Source organism: Malurus melanocephalus, unplaced genomic scaffold, assembly GCF_030028575.1.
Source record: "Malurus melanocephalus ecotype Western Australia unplaced genomic scaffold, MMel_1.1 scaffold_116, whole genome shotgun sequence".
NCBI lineage: Eukaryota > Metazoa > Chordata > Aves > Passeriformes > Maluridae > Malurus > Malurus melanocephalus.
In genome coordinates, this window is record NW_026623348.1 from 1,915,976 (window position 1) to 1,935,627 (window position 19,652).

Genomic DNA, 19,652 nt, shown 5'->3' on the forward strand with positions numbered 1-19,652 from the left:
CGAGGGACTCGGGAGCTGAGGGGCAGAGTGGGGCTCGGCTAGTCCCGAGGCTTTCCCCGCCGGGCAGCGCGATGTGGGCCGCGTGGGGACGGTCCCGGGCCCCGTGTGGGCTGGGTGGGCCGGTGGGGCCGCGGTCCGGGCCCCTGAGGCGGCGGGGCTGCGTGCGCGAGCTTGGCGCCAAAGGTGCCCTGGGGAGAGGCGGCTCGGGCGGGAAGGGAGCGGTTTCCCCTCCGCGGTGCCCCTCACCCGGAGTCTGTAACTCTTGCTTTAGACTCTTAATAAACCGTATGATGGGAGCATAAAAGTGGAATACGATGTATTAGTGCAGATTGTCGTTTTTTTCTGTTTTCCCCAAGTAGTCGAAGTAGTTTCCGTTGGTGGGACACTGGTGGCACGTCGGTGAAATCCCCTATAGGAAGTCATATGCGGTCGTTCTTAAGGCATTTATGTATTTTCCTTTAACCTCCTTACTAGGTTAGCTTTGATTTAACGGTAAATGCTTCATATTAGAGTTAAATGTGGTCAGAGTTTTGAATGCATACCCTGCAGTTCTTTAGCTTATTTTGTTTATTTTTGAACTATTAGACTGTGCAGCTAGCTGAGTTTTGTATGCACAAATATTTGTAAGAGAACCTAAGTGTGCCATGTGAGTAAGGTTAAGAGTGTATGTGAGTAAGGTTAAGAGTGTATGTGAGTAAGGTTAAGAGTGTATGTGGCAAATCAGCATATACTAGATAGAGACTCTCGTTCGTGACCCACTTTTCTTTGCTGCAAACACTTTGCTTTCTAGTTGGATTTTTTTTTTAGGCCTATGTGCTACACAGAAACTGTCGAGGAAGATTCCTCATCATAAAACGGATGCTGTAGGTAGAAGGTGGATAATTTTTCTTTGATGATATTTTCAAGTTTAATTAACCTGAGACAGCCTCTTAAGGCTGTGGTACAGTTCAAAGGCTACATCACAAGTCCTTGGATTCTTCATGTCAATCACAGCTGCTGTAAATCAACCTTTCTGGTATCTAGTCCCGAATTTATTTGTGAAAACTGTAGCTTGTTGGCAGTGTCAGCCCAAATCTTGGTGCCAATGGTTCACCATTGTCACATAATAAAACTTATCAGATGATACGGATAATGGCCAAATCTGTGCTGCTCTTTGTAAGAAAAGGCTTTTCTACAATCTCTGCTACTTGATCGAGTTCATTGTTGATTGGTGCTTTACTTATTGTGTGAACCTAATAGGAGGACAGACATGCATTAACAACAGGCCTGGCTGTCTTTTCCACTAAGCTATTCAAGTATGTTTGCTTTTCTCAGATCAGGTATTTTTCATCTGATGCTGTCTGACATGAGGGTCACATTGCTGTTCAAACAAACTAGAGAGAATTTAATTACAACAGTCATAGWGGAAAGCTGAAAGCAGTGGAATTAAAGCTAACTGCAATTAACATATTGGTGTAATTTTCACTATCATGATAGAAATGTGGATGGTCTAAGCCTATGATACTTAATAAGRTTTGAAGTATCACGTGAAATTGTCAAAAGATGTTTGATTTATGTAGGAAACAGTACAGGAACTTTTTGAGTTTATTCCATGTAAGTTGCTATAACCACTGCTAAYTGATATGTGCGGTAAAATCATGTCWRAGTGTTTAAGAGMTGCTAACTACTCTATGCTGTACTTCTAAATATTGTTGACCTTGGTATGGATAGGTACATAAAATTAGATAGAAATGCTTATTCTGAATTTTTAGCAACACTGTGAGGTATTGAAATCAGTAGGGTGATGGCATTTATGAAGGTCAGGTCTGAGGAAGCAGGTTAATTTTTTCTTAAATAGTGGCAAGAAAAAGACATTCTGAAAGAGCATTCTTTACCAGATATAATGGATGTGAGAGATTATGGGTTTCCAGATATCTTCTAAGTACAATTCTGCCATGTGTCCAGACTGATGTAGGGAAAAGTGTTTAATGAGCCTTTAATGGAACTTTGTGATTGCAAATCCTTATTAGACAGAGGACATACATTGATTTGGTAAGTTGCACTGCTGCAGTCCATGCTCCTCTAGTGTAAGGATGTCTCTTCAGGAGTGTACATTGGGACAAACATGGGGCTGGGAGATCTCCATATTGGCAGATGTTCTGCAGCAGCTGATCTGTGTCTGTTGTTCTTCACCAGCTGATGATCAAGCACTGCAGAGATAGAAGAGGAACAAGGCTGGGTCCTGGGGACAGGAACCAGTCAGAGATGCAGCAATGTTTTAAGCCAAACTTAATTTGAACTGCAGACTCTGCTGCTCTGTTGTCTGTAGACTGGGRTGTGGTAGCCCAGGCATCCCAGGTTGTAGGGTTTTCAGCTCCACTTGCTTCCCATGGAGCCTATTTCACCTCTTTTCACCTATTTTCACCTATTTCACACATAGTTCCACCTAAACTCCTGTCGGGTGCTATTCTATACTCTTCTGGTAACAGTATTGTCTCCAGGGTTCTATGGAGTGTATAAAAACCTAAACCTAAGATGGTTGCAAAAAAGAAGTATAATCTTTGGAACAGAAGTGAAATAGCAATAATAATTTGATGCAGGTTTTAATTACCAGTTAATTGTGCCATCTGGCTAGTGATACTATGCAGAATACATTGCAGTAATGTGGAAGTTCTGGAGRTGATTAATCCAGAGAAGTCTAAAGCCAGCAGAAGCTCTTCCCTATTCACTCAGTTGTAGACAAAACCCTCTCTTCACACAATTGTGTAGGAGCTCTTAGAAGTCTGAAAACATTATCACWTTGCCATGAGAATAACTCTAACAGTCTCAAGACTTTATTTCAGATCCAGTGATGTTTTYATTCCCTGAAAAAGTCCTCATGTAAAGTGTTATACAGCTGTCATGCTAGCAGAACATGATAGAAATGACAAAGTTAGAAAACCCTCTAACAGAGCTTGGCTCTAACAGAGTTGATTTTAACGCTATGGAGTAGCAGCAGAGAGCTCTTTGAAATGGCAATCTCATTTCAATTTTAAATTATTTTTGTATTACATATAGAGAACTTTGCTTGTGCTAGTATCACTGTACTATTGTAGTATTACTGAGTGAACTCTAGAGAGCAGCTGAAAAGGTATTCTGGAATGGGAGATGGTGACACTGCAGCCCCTTCTTGCTTTGTCCCAGTACAATGGTTGGGTGTAGGGGAAGTTGGGTGTGTTGTTACTCAGGGGTTTCTTGCAGCACTGGTCCTTGGAATGGGCTGGCAAGTGGAAATTTGCTTTGTGTTGACTACTCTTGAGAAATTTTGTGAGTGGYACTATTCATGGGTTAAAAGTGACTAAAMGTGCATGAGTTTTGTTAKAAAGGCCTCTTCATTTGCTGCTGTTWGTGCATTAGTGATGTATAATGGGATTTTTATTGTTTTAGTTGAACAGAGTAATTTTGCTGGAGTTTTTTTTCTTTTTTTCCACTAGATGGCCTAAGCATGCTTCCAACTACCCCACGAGAACTGAAACTTAATTTGTTTTTTAACTGAAGTTAAAATTCTACATTATGAGGCATATACAAACTCGTGTAATGCTTTTGTGCTTGTTTAAAATCAAACACTTCATATCAACCAAGAAAGTGTTGGATAATGCAAGCAATATGTAGTACTATAATGTTGTATTTTCCTTGATKAGAACATTTTTTTATCAAGTGTAGTATAAAGCTGTTTTGCATTGAGAAGAGAACTGCTGTGATTTCACTGACWGTGCTCCACGGTAATGGTTGAGGCTCTGAAAAGATGTTTACCTCAAGTTTGTCCCTAACATCTCATGGGAGTGAGAATGGTATTTTGAGGCCACCATAACAGATATTTTTGGGGGGTGGCTTGACTTTTATTGCATAGGGTTTTCCTAACGACTTAGCAGTTAATTTCACTGGTGCATAGATGTGGTCAGTGGATTCTGAATAGGGTGTTAAATGTACAGAATAATTCACCCATTTTTGTTTAGGAGACATCAAGTGTAAGCTTGTTAAMATGAGTGTTTTTTTGGCTAGTGGAAGAAGACAGGTATACACCAAAGGCAGCTCTTGCCCTKMGGGTGGTTGGRYACTGGAAGGAGGCTGAAGAAGYGGTGGGATGTTTATCCATGGACATTCAAAACTCAACAGGACCGAGCCCTGGGCCAGCTCTGACTAGGATACTGAGCTGGATGACCTTGAGAAGTCCCCTTCAGCTTTAATTATTCTGCAGTTCCAAAATGAGATTTTATTAGTTCCTTTGCTCTACTACTGTTTAAACCAAAAATAAGCAAAATGGATAGTTATCTTTCTGAACTAGTTAATAACTTCAGTATTTTGAACTAAGTTCCAGCTTTCCTTTTCTTCTGAGGGCCTTGATATGGTGGTATGAGACCACCAGAAAAAGGATGTCTGTGTGTATATTTTTCCTCCTTCACTTGTAATCCCCACTGGGGGGGAAAAAGCTATGTAAAGGGACTGCTCTATTCCTTCATTTCACTGCTGCACTTTCTAAATGCCATCTCTTGTCTTATGTTTTATATTGTTTCTTCCAGTGTCTCTTTAGCAGATACRAAAGATTTTCTTATTCCATTCCTTAGGATCTTTCCTAGATTTTCTCTTTTGCTCCTTTTCTTTATGGAAGAGAGACAGCAGTTGTCCCTTTCTCTGCATCTGACTGTGCTCCCTTTTTTCCTTCCTTTTCCCATGGTCAGTATTTGTCCTGTCCTGCCAACATCCTGCTTCTCTTCCCTTTTTGGGCTGGAGACAAATCAAGGTGTCCATGTGYACTAAGAGGATGGACATAAATAGAGTATTTTGGTGACAGGGATATTGCTGCCTGCATTCAGTTTGGTAGACAAAGAGGTAATCTGCTCTAGTTCATGGCCCTACGGATATGTGTTGAGTACTGMATTTGCAGTATTTTGGTATCCTTTCTAGTTTCTTCCAAAGTCAATAGCTTTCAGTTTATTGAGCAATGTGCCAGTTGAGCCAGGGACAGAGAAATTTCTAAATRTATTGTTTTTGTGATAGATTKGAATGTTTAATGGGRTTTCTTTCCTGAACTGATAYACTCTTCACTTTGTGTAGATATTGGCTGTATGGCCCCACAACYGCTGTTATTAGTAATACAGGCTTAACTTTGCTTGTGAGTGGARACTAAACTGATAAAAGCAATTCCATTTTTAGCATCCTGGTAGTGGAAAACAAAGCTATAGGTTATACTAAAATGTTAGTATATTTTGGTTAAGCATAAGTTATGGTTTAGTTCTAAATTACTTTACTGAACAAATTTAATAGCAAGTATGAAATGGGGTGAGTTTAAAAAGTTGCGTTTCTAGGAAATCTGTGATGCAACACAAAGAGTTAGGTGTAATTTATCTACATATATTATTGCAAGTATTATATGAAACTTTGGCGTAAAAGGGACGTGATGTGAAAGTTTTTCAACGGGTATCTCAGTCATGTCTCAGAAGTTTGCACTTAACATCTTTTTAGTAACTGCAGACAGTTAAAGCAGGTAGGAATATTTGTTTTCAGGCAAAGGGTTTATTTCATATATCTGATGTATGTAGCACAATAATATGCTTATTGCATCATTTTGCGGCTGGGAATGCAGAAATTATATTTTAGGGTGAACAAAAGCAGTGACAGACAAGATATCAGAAAGGTGTGTTTCGTGTCTATCTCCGTGCATTTACATAGTGGTACTTCCTAAATACATGTAGGCATTTTGTATARGTGGGTGTAGTGCCTTTGTGTGTATGACACGGCAGCCATAGTGTAGTTCCATTTGAAAGCTGGACAAAGCTGCAGAAGGTTGCAGTRTCAGGTGAGACCTTTTAAACCACCTTCTGCTAGAAGAAATGTGCATTCAGTTCCATTTAAATTTTGTTTAACTTCACAGCTACTGAGGTTACAGCATTGTAATGAAGAAAGATTCACCCACATACCAGTTCTGTTTGGCTGGCAAAAGTAATTCTAAAATCAAACTGCTTATTGCCATCAATAAGGCTTGTTCTAATGGCTAAAAYGCCAACTCCAGTTTTTTAACTTTTCAGAGTAGTTCAGAAATARTCATAAAAAATAAAGCAACATGTATGTACTTTAAAATAGTGCTAATGTTACTGTCTTTATATTCATTTATGTCCTTCACTAGATGTCACTAGTAGATTTGGGAAAGAAACTTTTAGAAGCTGCACGAGCAGGTCAAGATGATGAAGTTCGCATTTTGATGGCAAATGGAGCACCTTTTACCACAGACTGGGTAATGAAAACTTTTCCAGTGGGGAAAATAAATAGTCTTACTTCTCTCAYCTGAATAAAGAAATAGTATTATTACAATTAAGCATTTATTTTGAAATGCTTCTTGGAATCCTACAGTCACATTTTCTAATGTTGAATTCAAAATTAAAATCATCTGTTTCTTCAGATGACCTCCTACTGATTTTAGTAAGAGACTGTGAATGAGCTTATTCTGGTGACTTTTAAGATGAACTTTGGAATGGTTAATGGGAAAAAGCAGCAACCATCCTAGTTACTGTGTTTAAGCATTTGATATAGTACAAGGTCTGAATTATGAAATCAGTCCTAACTACCTAATATGTGCAGCCGAGAGTTCCCTGGTACAGAAGTATTGAGTTGTCTTTTGGCAGTGCTGATTTTTGACTAGGTTATATAGAGAGGTCAGGTACCCAAAATTCCTAGGGCATTTACAAGCTCTTTAGAGCTTAATCTGCTTAGTGACCTGACTTTCAAATTAACTCTGTTTTGAGCAGGAGATTGGATTTAATTGACTTCCAAGAGGTACCTGTTGACCAATGGTAAAAATGGGGTTAGGCCCCTTGAAATATTACACTTCAAAAAGACAGAAAGAACAGAGTAAAAAGAAAACAACAGCAAACTTCCCGCCCCTGTTCCTTTTCTGTAAAAGCCCCAGCAGCTTCTTTCCTTGAGTCTAAAAGGGAAAATGGATTTGAAGGGGTGGATTGGCACCTGGGTTTGATAGCTTCAGAGTAAAAAGAAATGTGTTATACTGTTCATCTGTTAGAACGGCATGTTTTCTGTTACATTGCAGTTAGGAACATCTCCACTTCATCTAGCTGCACAGTATGGCCACTACTCCACCACAGAAGTGTTGCTGCGAGCAGGTGTAAGTCGGGATGCCAGAACCAAAGTGGACAGAACCCCATTACATATGGCAGCATCGGAAGGCCATGCCAGCATAGTAGAAGTCTTACTTAAGGTAAGAACTGCTGAAACAGTCTGAGGTGGGGTTATTGCAATGATTTATGATCAGCTATTTGCAATTTGCTTTTAATCATGAAACCAACATTGAAATTATATGAATCGTTTAGCTGCATCGGGAGCTTTGTTTTCCAGTTGAACTATAATTTACTTTAGCATTAAAATCAGCATGGTTTCAGGTGAATTATTTACTGCTGTTTCAAAACAAGAACACATTGTAATTTGATACTATGTTTAGTAACAGATTTTAGAAGCAAGATGTGTTTTAGGGAAACTTTAATCCTTTTGAGGTAAATAGTGTATTTGGTAGTTAGATTGGATTGCTTTTAATAAATGTGTAAATGTAAGATAGCAGAGTGTTTCTGAGGGAGAAAGGCAATTTTGGGCTTAATTTTGTGACCGGCATTATTTCATTCAGATATTCCTAATGACATAGTTTATGTAATGATCTTGTTTGTAGCATGGTGCTGATGTCAATGCGAAGGACATGCTCAAAATGACTGCACTTCACTGGGCTACTGAACATCACCACCAAGAAGTTGTAGAACTCTTGATAAAGTATGGAGCAGATGTTCATGCTCAGAGTAAATTTTGCAAAACGGCATTAGATATTGCAGTAGACAATGGAAATGAAGACATTGCAGAAATATTACAGGTAACTTTTAATTCCTCATGTTAAGGGAACTTACAGCAAAGTCCTTGCTTACACGTCATAAACTTAAGCTTTTAATATGGCAGCTGTGACACCATATATTGATAATGCCAAACTCCAGTCTAGTTCATTACATGGAAACAAGATTAATGTTAGTAAACATTACTTGGCCAAAGAACATTTTCACCRCTTACAAAGTGAAGGATAAGTATCCTTTATTTTTTTTAAATTTGAGAATACACAAAGCTAGATGGACTCTTTACAATTGAAGTGTAAAAAATTAACTSCCTACTCTGATAGTACATTTTGAGTATACCGTAGTGTCCAGTTAGCTTCATATGTGGGTATCCATTTCGTAACAATTGGAGTTCAAACAGGAGAGAAGAGATGCCAATTTTTCCAGAAGTAGAAAAGCTAGAATTGAATTTTTGGAGAAATGATTGTGACTGGGATTATAATAGATAATTCCATGAAAGTGAGTGCTCACTGTTCAATAGTGTTGTTAAAGGCAAATTAAGCAGTAAGTCTTATTGAGAAAAGAATGCAAAGCAAAGGAAATACCATCGTGCCACTGTATAAATCTGTTGCTTCCCTATGTCTTTAAATGTCTGAACTTCTGGTTTGTTCCTTTAGCCTCCTCTTGATTGCAGAAAGGGTATAGTAAATAGAAGTTAATARTAATTCATAGAGAGTCAAAAGGTCTGCTATATACATTTCATTGCTAAGCTATCAGAGCAGCTTTTCATGACATRTGTCTGCCCCAGCAGTCTTGGTTTTTCAGACTTCTGTTTTAGGTATGTGAGCTTGCGTATCTGCAAAAGGGCCCTGTCATCTTTGTTTATAATGAATGGTAGGGAGAAGTAGTGGTGTGTTGTTACACTCTCACTCCAAGAGACTTTCTGTCTTTAGATTTCAACCAAAAAAATCTTCTTTCTTATGTACTTGGAGATACACACACATTATGTCCTATTCCATGAGTATAATGAGGGAGATCCTCCCTGTTTGTGTGAAGTGTGCAATAATTCTAGCTTTTATTCAAGGTAAATGACTTCTTTTTACCTGCAGTGGGAATGATGTTCTTCTCTTTGTGTCCTAGATTGCAATGCAGAACCAAATCAATACGAATCCCGAGAGTCCGGACACTGTGACAATACACGCAGCAACACCACAGTTCATCATTGGACCTGGAGGGGTGGTGAACCTAACAGGTCTGGTATCTTCTGCAAATACATYCAATGGAACAGGTATTTAGATGCCTGTAGGATAGCTACTGGGATTTTATAATTGATTTTCACCATTTAGTGAAAACGCTTGTGGAAAAACAGTGGTAAGAATAGCTACCATGTTTCTCTTCCTTGTTTTTTGTGTATTGTAAATATGCACATGCCTAAAACAACAGTCTTCACAGAGATAAATTATCAGAAGTTCTATTTTCTTAACAAACGTGAATAGCACTTCGGTTGAGCAGAATTCTGCTGAAAATGGAATGTTAGAAGCTTCAGTGCAATAAAAATAGGAAAAAGAACTTTGCTGGTTTTCAATTTATCAGCTAATTTTTTTTCCATCCTTCTAGATGAAACAGGAGTGTCTGCTGTACAGTTTGGAAATTCATCAACATCAGTATTAGCTACRTTGGCAGCTTTAGCAGAAGCATCAGCTCCACTGTCTAATTCTTCGGAAACACCAGGTTAGAAAGCTAACTCACTTAAACTAATTTAATAAATTAAAAGTACTTAACTTCAAACTTCCTTCACCACATGAAATAGTGTGGTAAATAATGATTCTGTGGGTATAGATACAGAAGGAGAGCAAGGAAGGAATAATGACCATATTTATGGGGCTGTTTTTCTTTTATATAGAGTAGCTTTATTTTAGATAAAATCTCCAGTTTTCTTTCAAGATTTGAAGAAGTTCTAGCAGTGTTTCCTTCAAGAGCTAAAACCCAGCTCTGAGTTTGAAACTGAAAGATGCAAACTGTTTGCCACAGCACCTAGTATTGGCAATTGCAGCTTGGCCTTTTTTGTGACAGTGATCTTTCTTGCTACTGAGTCTGTACTTGGAAACCAAATCAAGTTCAATACAACATGTGAGAGTTGCCTTTTTGGTTTCCTGAATAAAAACTTTGTGAATATTTAAGCAGTGTTATAGGACAATAATCTYTACAAACAAAAAATCTTCAGAAGACACTGTCTGCAGTCATTATTTCAACTACTGAGTGATTTTTGTGTATGTTATGTTGTAATTAACGTAAAAGATGAAAGCTTCAGARTTTTATCCATCTTCTCTCATCTTGAACATCACAACACAGCCTATAGGGTTTTAATTTTATCTCTAGATAGAAAGCACTCTGATGCTCATTATTTAAATCAAAGGCTTTGCTTTTACCCTGACCAATTGAAAATGAAATACGGAGCTAGTTCCTTGAATTTCCCTGATTGAGGTACCAGTGATTTGTCTTTGTCTCAGTATCGTGTTTTAAAAAAGGATGGTAGCATTTGCAGCATACAGTGCCAGCTGGGGTATGTGTTGTAGTTCGGAATGCAAGCTTTCCKTATCTTACCTTTATTTGTAGAAGTRATATAGAAGTGTGGGAGTTKACTGCTTTATATTCGTAATTAGATCATCATGAATTTRAAATGGATAGTTGAKCTGGAATTTTTTACTTTTACCTATAAAATGATATACATGCAATGTTTGTTTTACTTTTTTAGGTTTATCTTTCTTCTTCAAAGCTGTAAATATGTCAGCTCTGCGTATAATAAACAAAATTGTTGTGTTTGAAGTACAGACATAACTTTAACATTCTTTAAGCGTCCTTTAGTCTGTTACTATCTTGAAGACCATTATGTTAAGGAGAGAAATCTGGGCTGGGTCCTGAGGTAGAGCTGGCAAGGCATTGGTTGAGAAGTAGTTTCAAAATAGTRTTTCAAGTTTTAAATTTTCTTTTATTCTGCAGTTGGTGTGACTYAGTCCAGCTTGTGTACAATGCAAAAGTTATTTGTGTTCTTAAAAGCAGCTCCTGTTCTTGCTGCCCTGTTAACCCTGAACCCAAAGCATCAATTTTGAGTGGGGTATGTCAATATTATTRTATTGAGCAAGGTAGACCAGGATGGCATTGCATGTATATGTCAAAATATGAGTGCTTCATGTTGGCCTGATGAAAKACTCTATTTAAAATATAATACATAGTAAAGTGTTAATCTAGGGGGGTCAAGTTTTGAAAGTYATGGAAGAATTTTTTTCTCAGCTGTACCAAAATGCATTTGAAATCATAAAAGCTWAATTTATAAATTGAATTAATTCCTTTACTAATCTGTTGATAGTTGTGGCCACAGAAGAAGTTGTGACTGCAGAATCTGTGGATGGGGCCATTCAGCAAGTGGTCAGTTCTGGAGGTCAGCAGGTTATTACTATAGTTACGGATGGCATTCAGCTGGGTAACCTGCATTCCATTCCAACCAGTGGSATAGGGCAACCCATCATTGTGACCATGCCAGATGGACAGCAAGGTGAGTGCACACTTGTATGATCCCAGCTTGAGAAACTGTTTTAGTTACAGTAATCATAATGACTTGTTAGGTGCAAATGGCTCGGACAATTTTGTGCATATTCTTGAATTCTTATGCTGGAGAAGGCTCAGACATATAAACCACTGCAGTTCAGTGGGTTAASACAACTCAGCTGAGTCTCTGCTTTAGGAGAGGGAATGGAAAAGTTTCTAAACTGTATTGGACGAGAAATGGGACATTTAAGAGAAAAGTGATAACTGGCTTTGCTTTCAGTAAGTTTGATTTTTGCTAACTTGTTACTAGAAGATGGAGTAAAACTAAAGCCTTCTTCTAATTCTTATGCTGTTGCCTTGCTGGAAGTACTGTGGGGGGGTATATGCATTGGGTGGATCCTTTTAAAGATGCTCTGCCGCTATTTAGACAAAAATGGTTTCTTCATGAGGATGCCTGGTGTGAAGCTTGAAGAGTTGTACACAGGAGGCAAATTATTTGGTTCACAGTCTTTCAGAGCTAGTACACCTAATTATGAGTGAGTGGGTGTAGATAGTAACCAAAGTGACARTCACGTTCATTTGTCAGATGGCTGYGTGATGAATTAAAAGTATGAATTTACTGAGAACGCTGGTTTTCTTATTCATGGCTAATAAGTGCCGGATTTTTAGATTACTTAAGGTGTATTAATYGAAACAAAACAAGAATTATATTTAGTACTTGCTTCCGAAATGTTATATAGTTGGTCTGCTACAGAAGTTAGAATTGACAGACTGGTAACTGCTGCATTTCTCTGCCATGTCTGTTTACTCTGTGAAAAATGGCAGTGATACTCCAGAGTTAATTACTGGAGACATTGAAAACAAGGAATTTTAAAGTTCTTTAGTAGCATGCAAGCAACTAAAGTTTTTAGTAGATTTTCACTAATCTTATAGTGTACTTTATTATATAGTTGTGTTTTCATAAGCAAATGTTTCTGAATTTTCTTGCTCTTAATAAAATTACATAATTAATACGAGTTTTATCTAGTGCAAATACTCTTTGAAGTAACTGTATTTACATGTATAAATATGTTTTCAGTGTTAACAGTTCCAGCAACAGACATTGCTGAAGAAACTGTGATAAGTGAAGAACCACCAGTGAAGAGACAGTGCATTGAGATTGTTGAAAATCGTGTGGAGTCTGCAGAAATAGAAGTAAGGAGTATATTACGTGATCTGTGTTAAACMGTGTTCAGGACTGAGTATCTGGTTGTGATTTTTGTATTGTTTGGGTGGTTAATTTCTGTGTTATCACAGAATGAAGTGTGTGAAACTATTAACTTGTTCAGTTTCTCCTGTAACTGAAATTAATCTTTTACAAAGTTGTTGTAAAAAGAAAATAGGAGGCCTATTTGCTTGATCCTGTGGTCATGCATGTAAAAGTGATACTTAAGTATGTGAGAACATTTTTTTTTTTGTTTTTCCTTGAAGATCACTTGCTGGTTTTTAAAACTGGGTACTGATATATTATCGAGCGACTTGACTCTTTCCGCTAGGAGCGAATGAGAGCATTGTACCCTCATCTTTCTGTTACAGCCACATGCTTGTCCTGATGAGATCATTTTTAGTAATGTTTCCTTTCCATTCATGGTATGTAGATAACTGTTAATGGAAGTGTGAAACAGTAAGATTCTGTGTTTGTTAATTTTTATCTGTGTGGCATCCCCTGCCTTTTTTTTTATTCCACAGCGGTTTTCTATTACATGACTTTGCACCATCCAGTTTTTTTTTAAACTATGCTGCAAAAGACTTAAAAATGTTGAGAGCGCTTTCCTTTTTATATGACAAATGGCTGTAGCTGTTCAATTAAAAATCGTAGCTTTTTTTATACTAGCCACAAAAGGTCAACCATCTCATTCCTTTTTCTGTTACTTTTAACTGTGCTGACCRGTTTTGGTCAAAAGTTTATGAAAATTGCTGTCTGCTTTGACTAGACTGTAAGTTCTCATTTTGTCAGYTCCATGATATTTCATTTATCAAAGGTTGTATTCTCCAACTTCTGTCCATATTATCAAATTGTGCCTAATTGAATACTTTTTGTTGTACAGTATGTGCTATATGTTATCTGTGTCTAATAACAATATTTACCACTTCTCATCATTTGCTTTCCATGTCCYTAAGTTGTTGCATCAATTACTTTTGGCCTTTGCAGCTTTGTGGTCATTACAGATTATCCTGACAGTTGAAATTTTCTTGCTGCATTTTTTAAAATGTATGACTGTTACAATAAAAGCATTTCTTTTGTTCACACTTTTAAAAATCTGCCTGAATTATTCATAAAGGAAATTATATTTCCTTAAGTATTTTAGTAATTCTGTTAGGGGAATTTTTAAARAATCCAGATTGGTTAAGGGATGAATGGACATGGTCCTAATTAGAGATAATCGGTATAACAATACCAATAATTTTTTTAAGGGGATTACCAGTTTGATTTATATATGTTAAACATACTTCTCAGATAGTGAAGGAATTGTTTTAGATGTGTTACTTCTAAGTGGAAGTTTTGATGACTGACTTGTCCCTTCATGTACAACTGGAAAGGCACATGCAGACCTCTGCCTCTGTGTGAAGGYCAGTTGACTTTAGGGGCCTTACTGTGGTTCGCAGGGGTATGGTGCTACTTTAGTAGCAGTGGCATTAAAGAAGWGCTCATAAAGTTGGTTCACTTCAGATTTCTTCATCACAGACAGTGGTAGATACTTGAATTTGGAGACAGTGGGACCCTTCCCCTCACTGAAATATTTTTAAAATACTTTAGAATGTGGAAATACAGGAAACCTTTATTGTTTCTTTTCTTTACTTTATGCTAATTCATTCCTCAATTTTTGTTATAAAGAGTTGATTCAAGGCTGAATGCTTTTTTCAGCTGTTTTAAATTCATAGTGTGTGAACAGWTAACTGTAGTTTAAAAGTTTCTCTAAGTTGAAATCTTCCCAACCATAAGAGGTGACAGACTTTCCTATGAAAGTATTGTGGAACGACTAAAGCTAAATTTTCTATTCTGSGTCTGTTAAGTTCAAACGTTTCAGCTCATTTTGAAGAGTGACAGCAGTTTTCCTAAGCAGTTTGATATTTTAAACATGGGATGGCAGCAAAAAAAAACCTGTCACACAGATACTCTGTTTTTCATTTTCATGCATAATYCATTAACATATAGTGATTTTTATTTTCATTCTTTAATTTTACTGTTTTCCAGTGTTGCATGTTTGAAAAGTGACACGCATTAGAACCAGGACAATCATTTCATTAGATTAAAAAACAATCATAATAGTAAACTAATGATAGTAAACTAATTGTGAATTATTTGTATCCTGGGTCTTTGTGTTGTTCAAAAGAGTGGTTGRTTTTTTTAGTTATAGGTGTTCCTATTGTCAGTGGTTAGACTGTTAAGAAAAGTTACATGTAATGAAGAAAATTCCCTGGTAAAATGGAAGATTTCTTTAGAGCACTGAGCATCCTCTAATTTGATTTTTTCATGGGTAGTTGATATGAAAGGACTCCAGATCTTTAGAACATTTTYGGTTGTGTTCTAAAGACTGTCCCAAGAACACTTCCTGGGTTTGATTAAATTGGTAGATTAGATACAGTCCTCTCTATTCTAGATGTCAAAGTTAGGGAACCAGTTTTACCGTTGAGTTCACAGTAGATATATGTTGCTCCTCCAGAAGCACTGGGTTCCTTCCACTGTCTWGTCACATAGAATAGTTGGCTTCAGTTCCTTAACTCATCCTTTTTGTTGGGACTGTGACAGTCTAAAAACTGCACCTGTTAGGTGCTGCTGGATTAATCCATATGCTTTGAATTGCTAGTCTGTCTAATAGATACTGGTTTTATCATCTGAGTGTGCCACAGAGACTTGTTTTTTTTCTTACCTCTTCCTTAATATGCTATACTACTTATGGGTACACAGCTCTAGTTCCTGCTTCTGTGGGAAGTACTCTTTAAGATATGGTCTGAGAACCTCTCCACTCCCAAATGTGGAGTGCCCACTCTCCACAGTGGGCACACACTCCATAGTGGTGATAGCACCTCAGTAGATAGAGCAGCTTTGCTTCTTGCCAGTATTAATTAGTTTTTGATGGTTTTTATGAGACCAATTCATGGAATAAATAATGCCCAGCTCAGTACATCCCAGCCCTCAAAAAGAAAAGGCTGCTTTCCACATGTGGAAAGATCAACTGTTTTGACTAATTACCTGGGAATTGTCTTGTAGCTCTGTTCACCAGCACTCTACTCCATGAGGCTGTTTTACATAAGCTGTTGGTTCCCTCATATTMCAGAGAGAACTTCTGGAAATAGCAGTATGTTTTGGCTGGGCTGCTGCTGGAGGATCATTGGTGCTTTTCAGATCCTCTGAGGTGTATGYTCTGCTGTTCATTTAGCATGTCTAGTTGCTACATGGTTTGGTCATTCATAAAGTTGCTTTAAAAGCATAATCCAAATTTTCAGATGTGGAAGCTGAACTTYCTTTTCAAATAAGTAGGCAAAACGAGATGAGCTCTCATTTTATTAGCATATGCTCCAAATGAAGGAAACCTTAGCCTTCTGCCTTCAGCTCTTAAAGCCCCTTGGAAAATCAAGTTGAACTTACTGGAGTTTGTTCTGTGTTCAAGCTAGTCTTTATAACCTGTTAATAACATCTCCTTCACCTGTTGTTTTTGCTGTACAGGTGCTGCTGTTAGCAATGATCTGACCACCTCTGTCATTGTATTTCAGCACATTCAGCTGACATGTGACTGCTAAATGTGACTGTGACAAGTACTGAGAACAGTAGCAAGTAGATGGGAGGCAGAGTGTTTTGTATTTTTCTGGCCATGAGAATATGTGAGTGCATCAGAGGTGAAGAATAGATGCTGTTATGGGAGTGTGGGTCAAAACTTCTCACAACTGTTAGATGTATTAAATGGGAGTGTGATACTGAACTGCTGGGATGGGAATATGGTAAAAAAAACAACTTATTTTCACTGGACCTCAGTTTTTTGAGAAGTTCTGTTTTTCTGTGAGATGGCTTGCTTCTCTGGTAACCTTCTTTCCTGTTCCTACTTAATAACTACAATGGAAAGAATGATTTTAAATCTGATAGTACCTTACTCATAAAAGCATGATGCACTTTAATGAAATGGTATTTGATTGAATATTTGATCAAAACTATTTGCCAAGCAAATTGCTTTTTCAATCAGGCTCAGAGCAACATCAGACAAAATTACAGTACCTGTATCACTGGAGATGGAAATGYGTTCTTAGTTCCTAAGGCCACTTCAGAGGAAGTGGCATTTCCCATATTATTTTGCTTGGAAACCGTTTCATATTCATCCCCAGCAAACTTTGTATGCAGGATTTCTGCAGGTACTTAAGGATTTCTTTACTTACTGCTTTCAAATTGAAAAAAAAGCTAATCTAGCTAATTGCCTATTAATTCATAAAGATGTTGTAGCCTTGGGGATGTAATTAGATCTCTGGATTGCAGAGTATCAATCACTGTTTAGAAACAGTCAGGTCTATGCTYTGGTCAGGGGGGCAGCTGACACTCTCTAGTGTAGATGGCTGGTAGGTAACAGTTTGTCATTGTACTGTCTGATTAGAAATACAACAGCAAGGGACAATCCTCTTAGATGGAATTCCAGTTTTTAAAAGTAACAACAGGAATTGAATCATTGGAGAAATGTTAATATATTTTGTTAATATTTAATCACCATGCTTCCACTTCTTTTATTTAGCTCTTTTTTGATGAAGACTTGTGTGGTACCTTTGCAGCTCAGTAGACTCGGGTTTATTTTCTCCACACTTCCAGCCTTTTGTTAGGGAGTTGGCTGATGTGCTAATTGGGGTCTAATTTGCACAGCAGCATTCACACAGGTTTGCCCAAGTAAGAACTTAACAGTTTCTACATGATACCCCAACGCTTGAACTGCATGTAAAGGAAAAGTATTTGCCATTTTAACTTGTCTTTAATACTTATTTGACAAAATATTGCTGGTTCTGTTTCTAATAGGAAAGAGAAACTCTTCAGAAACAGCTGGATGAGGCAAACAGAGAAGCACAAAAATATCGTCAGCAGCTTCTAAAGAAGGAACAAGAAGCAGAGGCCTATCGGCAGAAGTTAGAGGCAATGAACCGCCTCCAGACTAATAAAGAAGCTGTTTAATAAAAAATGAACACACTGCAAAGCCTGTTACTTTCAAAAACCTGCAGTACAATCTTGAACTGTACGCTATATAGGTACAGCCATGGGATTTCATGATAGAGAAGATGCTACAAGTTGATAACTGGACTTAAGCCGTGAGCTCTGATTAATTTCTTGTAACATAAAAACTCTTGAATTTAGAAATTGTGAAAAGTATTTAAAATGAAATACTGTAAATAGTTGGTTTTTTTACAGTTTCAAAATGAGTTGATAAATCTTTTTGAAGGGATCCAGAAACATGAAAAGCCAATGTTTTTGTGAAATTTTTGATTTTAGTATGAATCTAACTTCTGAAAAACAGAACAGTTTTAAGGGTGATGTTGATTTAAGCTGACAATTTGAAATTTGATTATGTGACAAAATTAATGAACAGTTATTTCTACATGATGACACCTCAAACAACTTGTCTAAATAAGACATTTCCAGATGGAAATCTTTGTACAGCTTTAAGTAGTTGTCTCAGATTCTCTGAAAACCATTTTTTGGTTTTTTTTTTTTWATTTTAGGTGGTGAAATTTTTATATTTAATTTCAGATATATCCAAGTAGATTTACATGTATATGAAGCTAATATTTTTTAAACTTTTCAGTTTGTACATATGCTGCATGTTTTTATAATTTCTACACATACATCTTGCATAGGTATTTTTCAKCAAAGATGAGAAAAATTATGAGAAAAATGTTTAGCCTATAGGTCATTTTAAGTAAGCTAGCAGCCAGTTTTATTGTGGATGGTATATTTCTTGGAAGAATGTAATTTTTAATGAAGAAGAACAAAAAAGTATCTTAATTTGCATATTAAGAGGCAAAATTTGGTAGTGGAGGCATTGAAACTTCACTTCTTGTGTCTTACAATTTTCCTGTACAAACATTTGAAAGTTCAGAAATGGATAGAAAAGAATGTCTCCACTGAAACACAAATAGTAGCTATTTTAGAATATCCCTACTGATCTCTCTTCCCCAATAGCCTTGAAATTACTTCAGTGATACATTTTTTTAACGGACTTTTGCATTTTTATTATGCAATTGGACAAGGATTTTTTTTATGTTGTAGTGATGCTCTTCCTACCCAGCATCATTGTTCCTCACTGTGATATTGTGTTTGTGTGTGTCTGTGCAGTGATCTATTATGCTTAAAATTTATATGGCACGTTACACCTTCAGAGCATTGTAAAATCTTTTAAAGAACCCTTACTGCACTGCCTGAGGCAGGTAAGTGAGTGTTATTGTCTCAATTTTATAACTGGTATAAGTGCAACACAAGGGAGTTTTAAATGACTGGCTTAATACCACGTGAATCTGTGGTCACCTGGGAATGGATCTCAGGAGTTCCTGGCTTCTAGTCCTGTGCTTAGACTGAGCTGCCTTAAGATTGTTCAGTGCTGTGTTACATTAAATTTTGAACTACTGTGCAGATTCGTTTTTTGTAAGATAAAACTCTTCGTGCTTTGCTTTGTTGTTCCATGTTCACTGCTTTTATGGAATTGTTTATATAAACTTAAGCAAAAAGTCTGGTTTATCTATACTGTACTCAGAAGAATTACCCTTAAAACTGTACTCTGGCCTACTTTTTCTATTTTACAATTAAATATCTTTTCCACATACATATAGTGTAGAATCAATTCAATTTCAGTTGGTTTGTGTGTGAATGAGAGGGTCAAGGTTGTTCTGTGTTAGACATCTGGAAAAACATGAGAAAACASTTTTGGGCATAGAATGGCCCTAAATGGTAGGAGGGAGGAATGGGGAAAGAATTGTAGTGTACTTTGTCAAACAGGTCAAAATTTGACTTGGGTTTATAGATTTGGCAGTTAGGAAAAATTCTAAATATCTTCATATCGTTAAATACTTGGTAAATTTGATTTTGATTGGCAAATTTGATCTAAAAATTTTCAGAAGATAATGAAAATTAAGAATGTGTGATGGTGGGTTTTAGAAGAGTTATTTTCTAGGATATCATCGTGCTGGTACTAGAACTTGAAACCAATCTTGTGCAGTGATTACCTGGAAATTGCTCTATTTTAGGGATCTTTTCCAGGAACTACC

General features: G+C 37.1%; 1 protein-coding gene across 2 annotated transcripts in view; it reads left to right on the forward strand.

Annotated features, from left to right (window-relative positions):
• GABPB1 (GA binding protein transcription factor subunit beta 1) overlaps positions 1 to 19,284 on the forward strand; it is a 19,876-nt gene extending 592 nt beyond the window's left edge. The window contains exons 2-9 of one of the 2 annotated variants that reach the window (XM_057369930.1): positions 6,143 to 6,250; positions 7,061 to 7,228; positions 7,691 to 7,885; positions 8,979 to 9,126; positions 9,456 to 9,569; positions 11,206 to 11,391; positions 12,463 to 12,578; positions 17,416 to 19,284. In XM_057369930.1, the coding sequence (XP_057225913.1) occupies positions 6,143 to 6,250; positions 7,061 to 7,228; positions 7,691 to 7,885; positions 8,979 to 9,126; positions 9,456 to 9,569; positions 11,206 to 11,391; positions 12,463 to 12,578; positions 17,416 to 17,568 (1,188 nt within the window). In that variant the 3' untranslated portion in view covers positions 17,569 to 19,284. The remainder of the gene's footprint in view (positions 1 to 6,142; positions 6,251 to 7,060; positions 7,229 to 7,690; positions 7,886 to 8,978; positions 9,127 to 9,455; positions 9,570 to 11,205; positions 11,392 to 12,462; positions 12,579 to 17,415) is intronic. The other variant, XM_057369931.1, reaches the window with a different exon arrangement.
• The last annotated feature ends 368 nt before the right edge of the window (positions 19,285 to 19,652 follow it).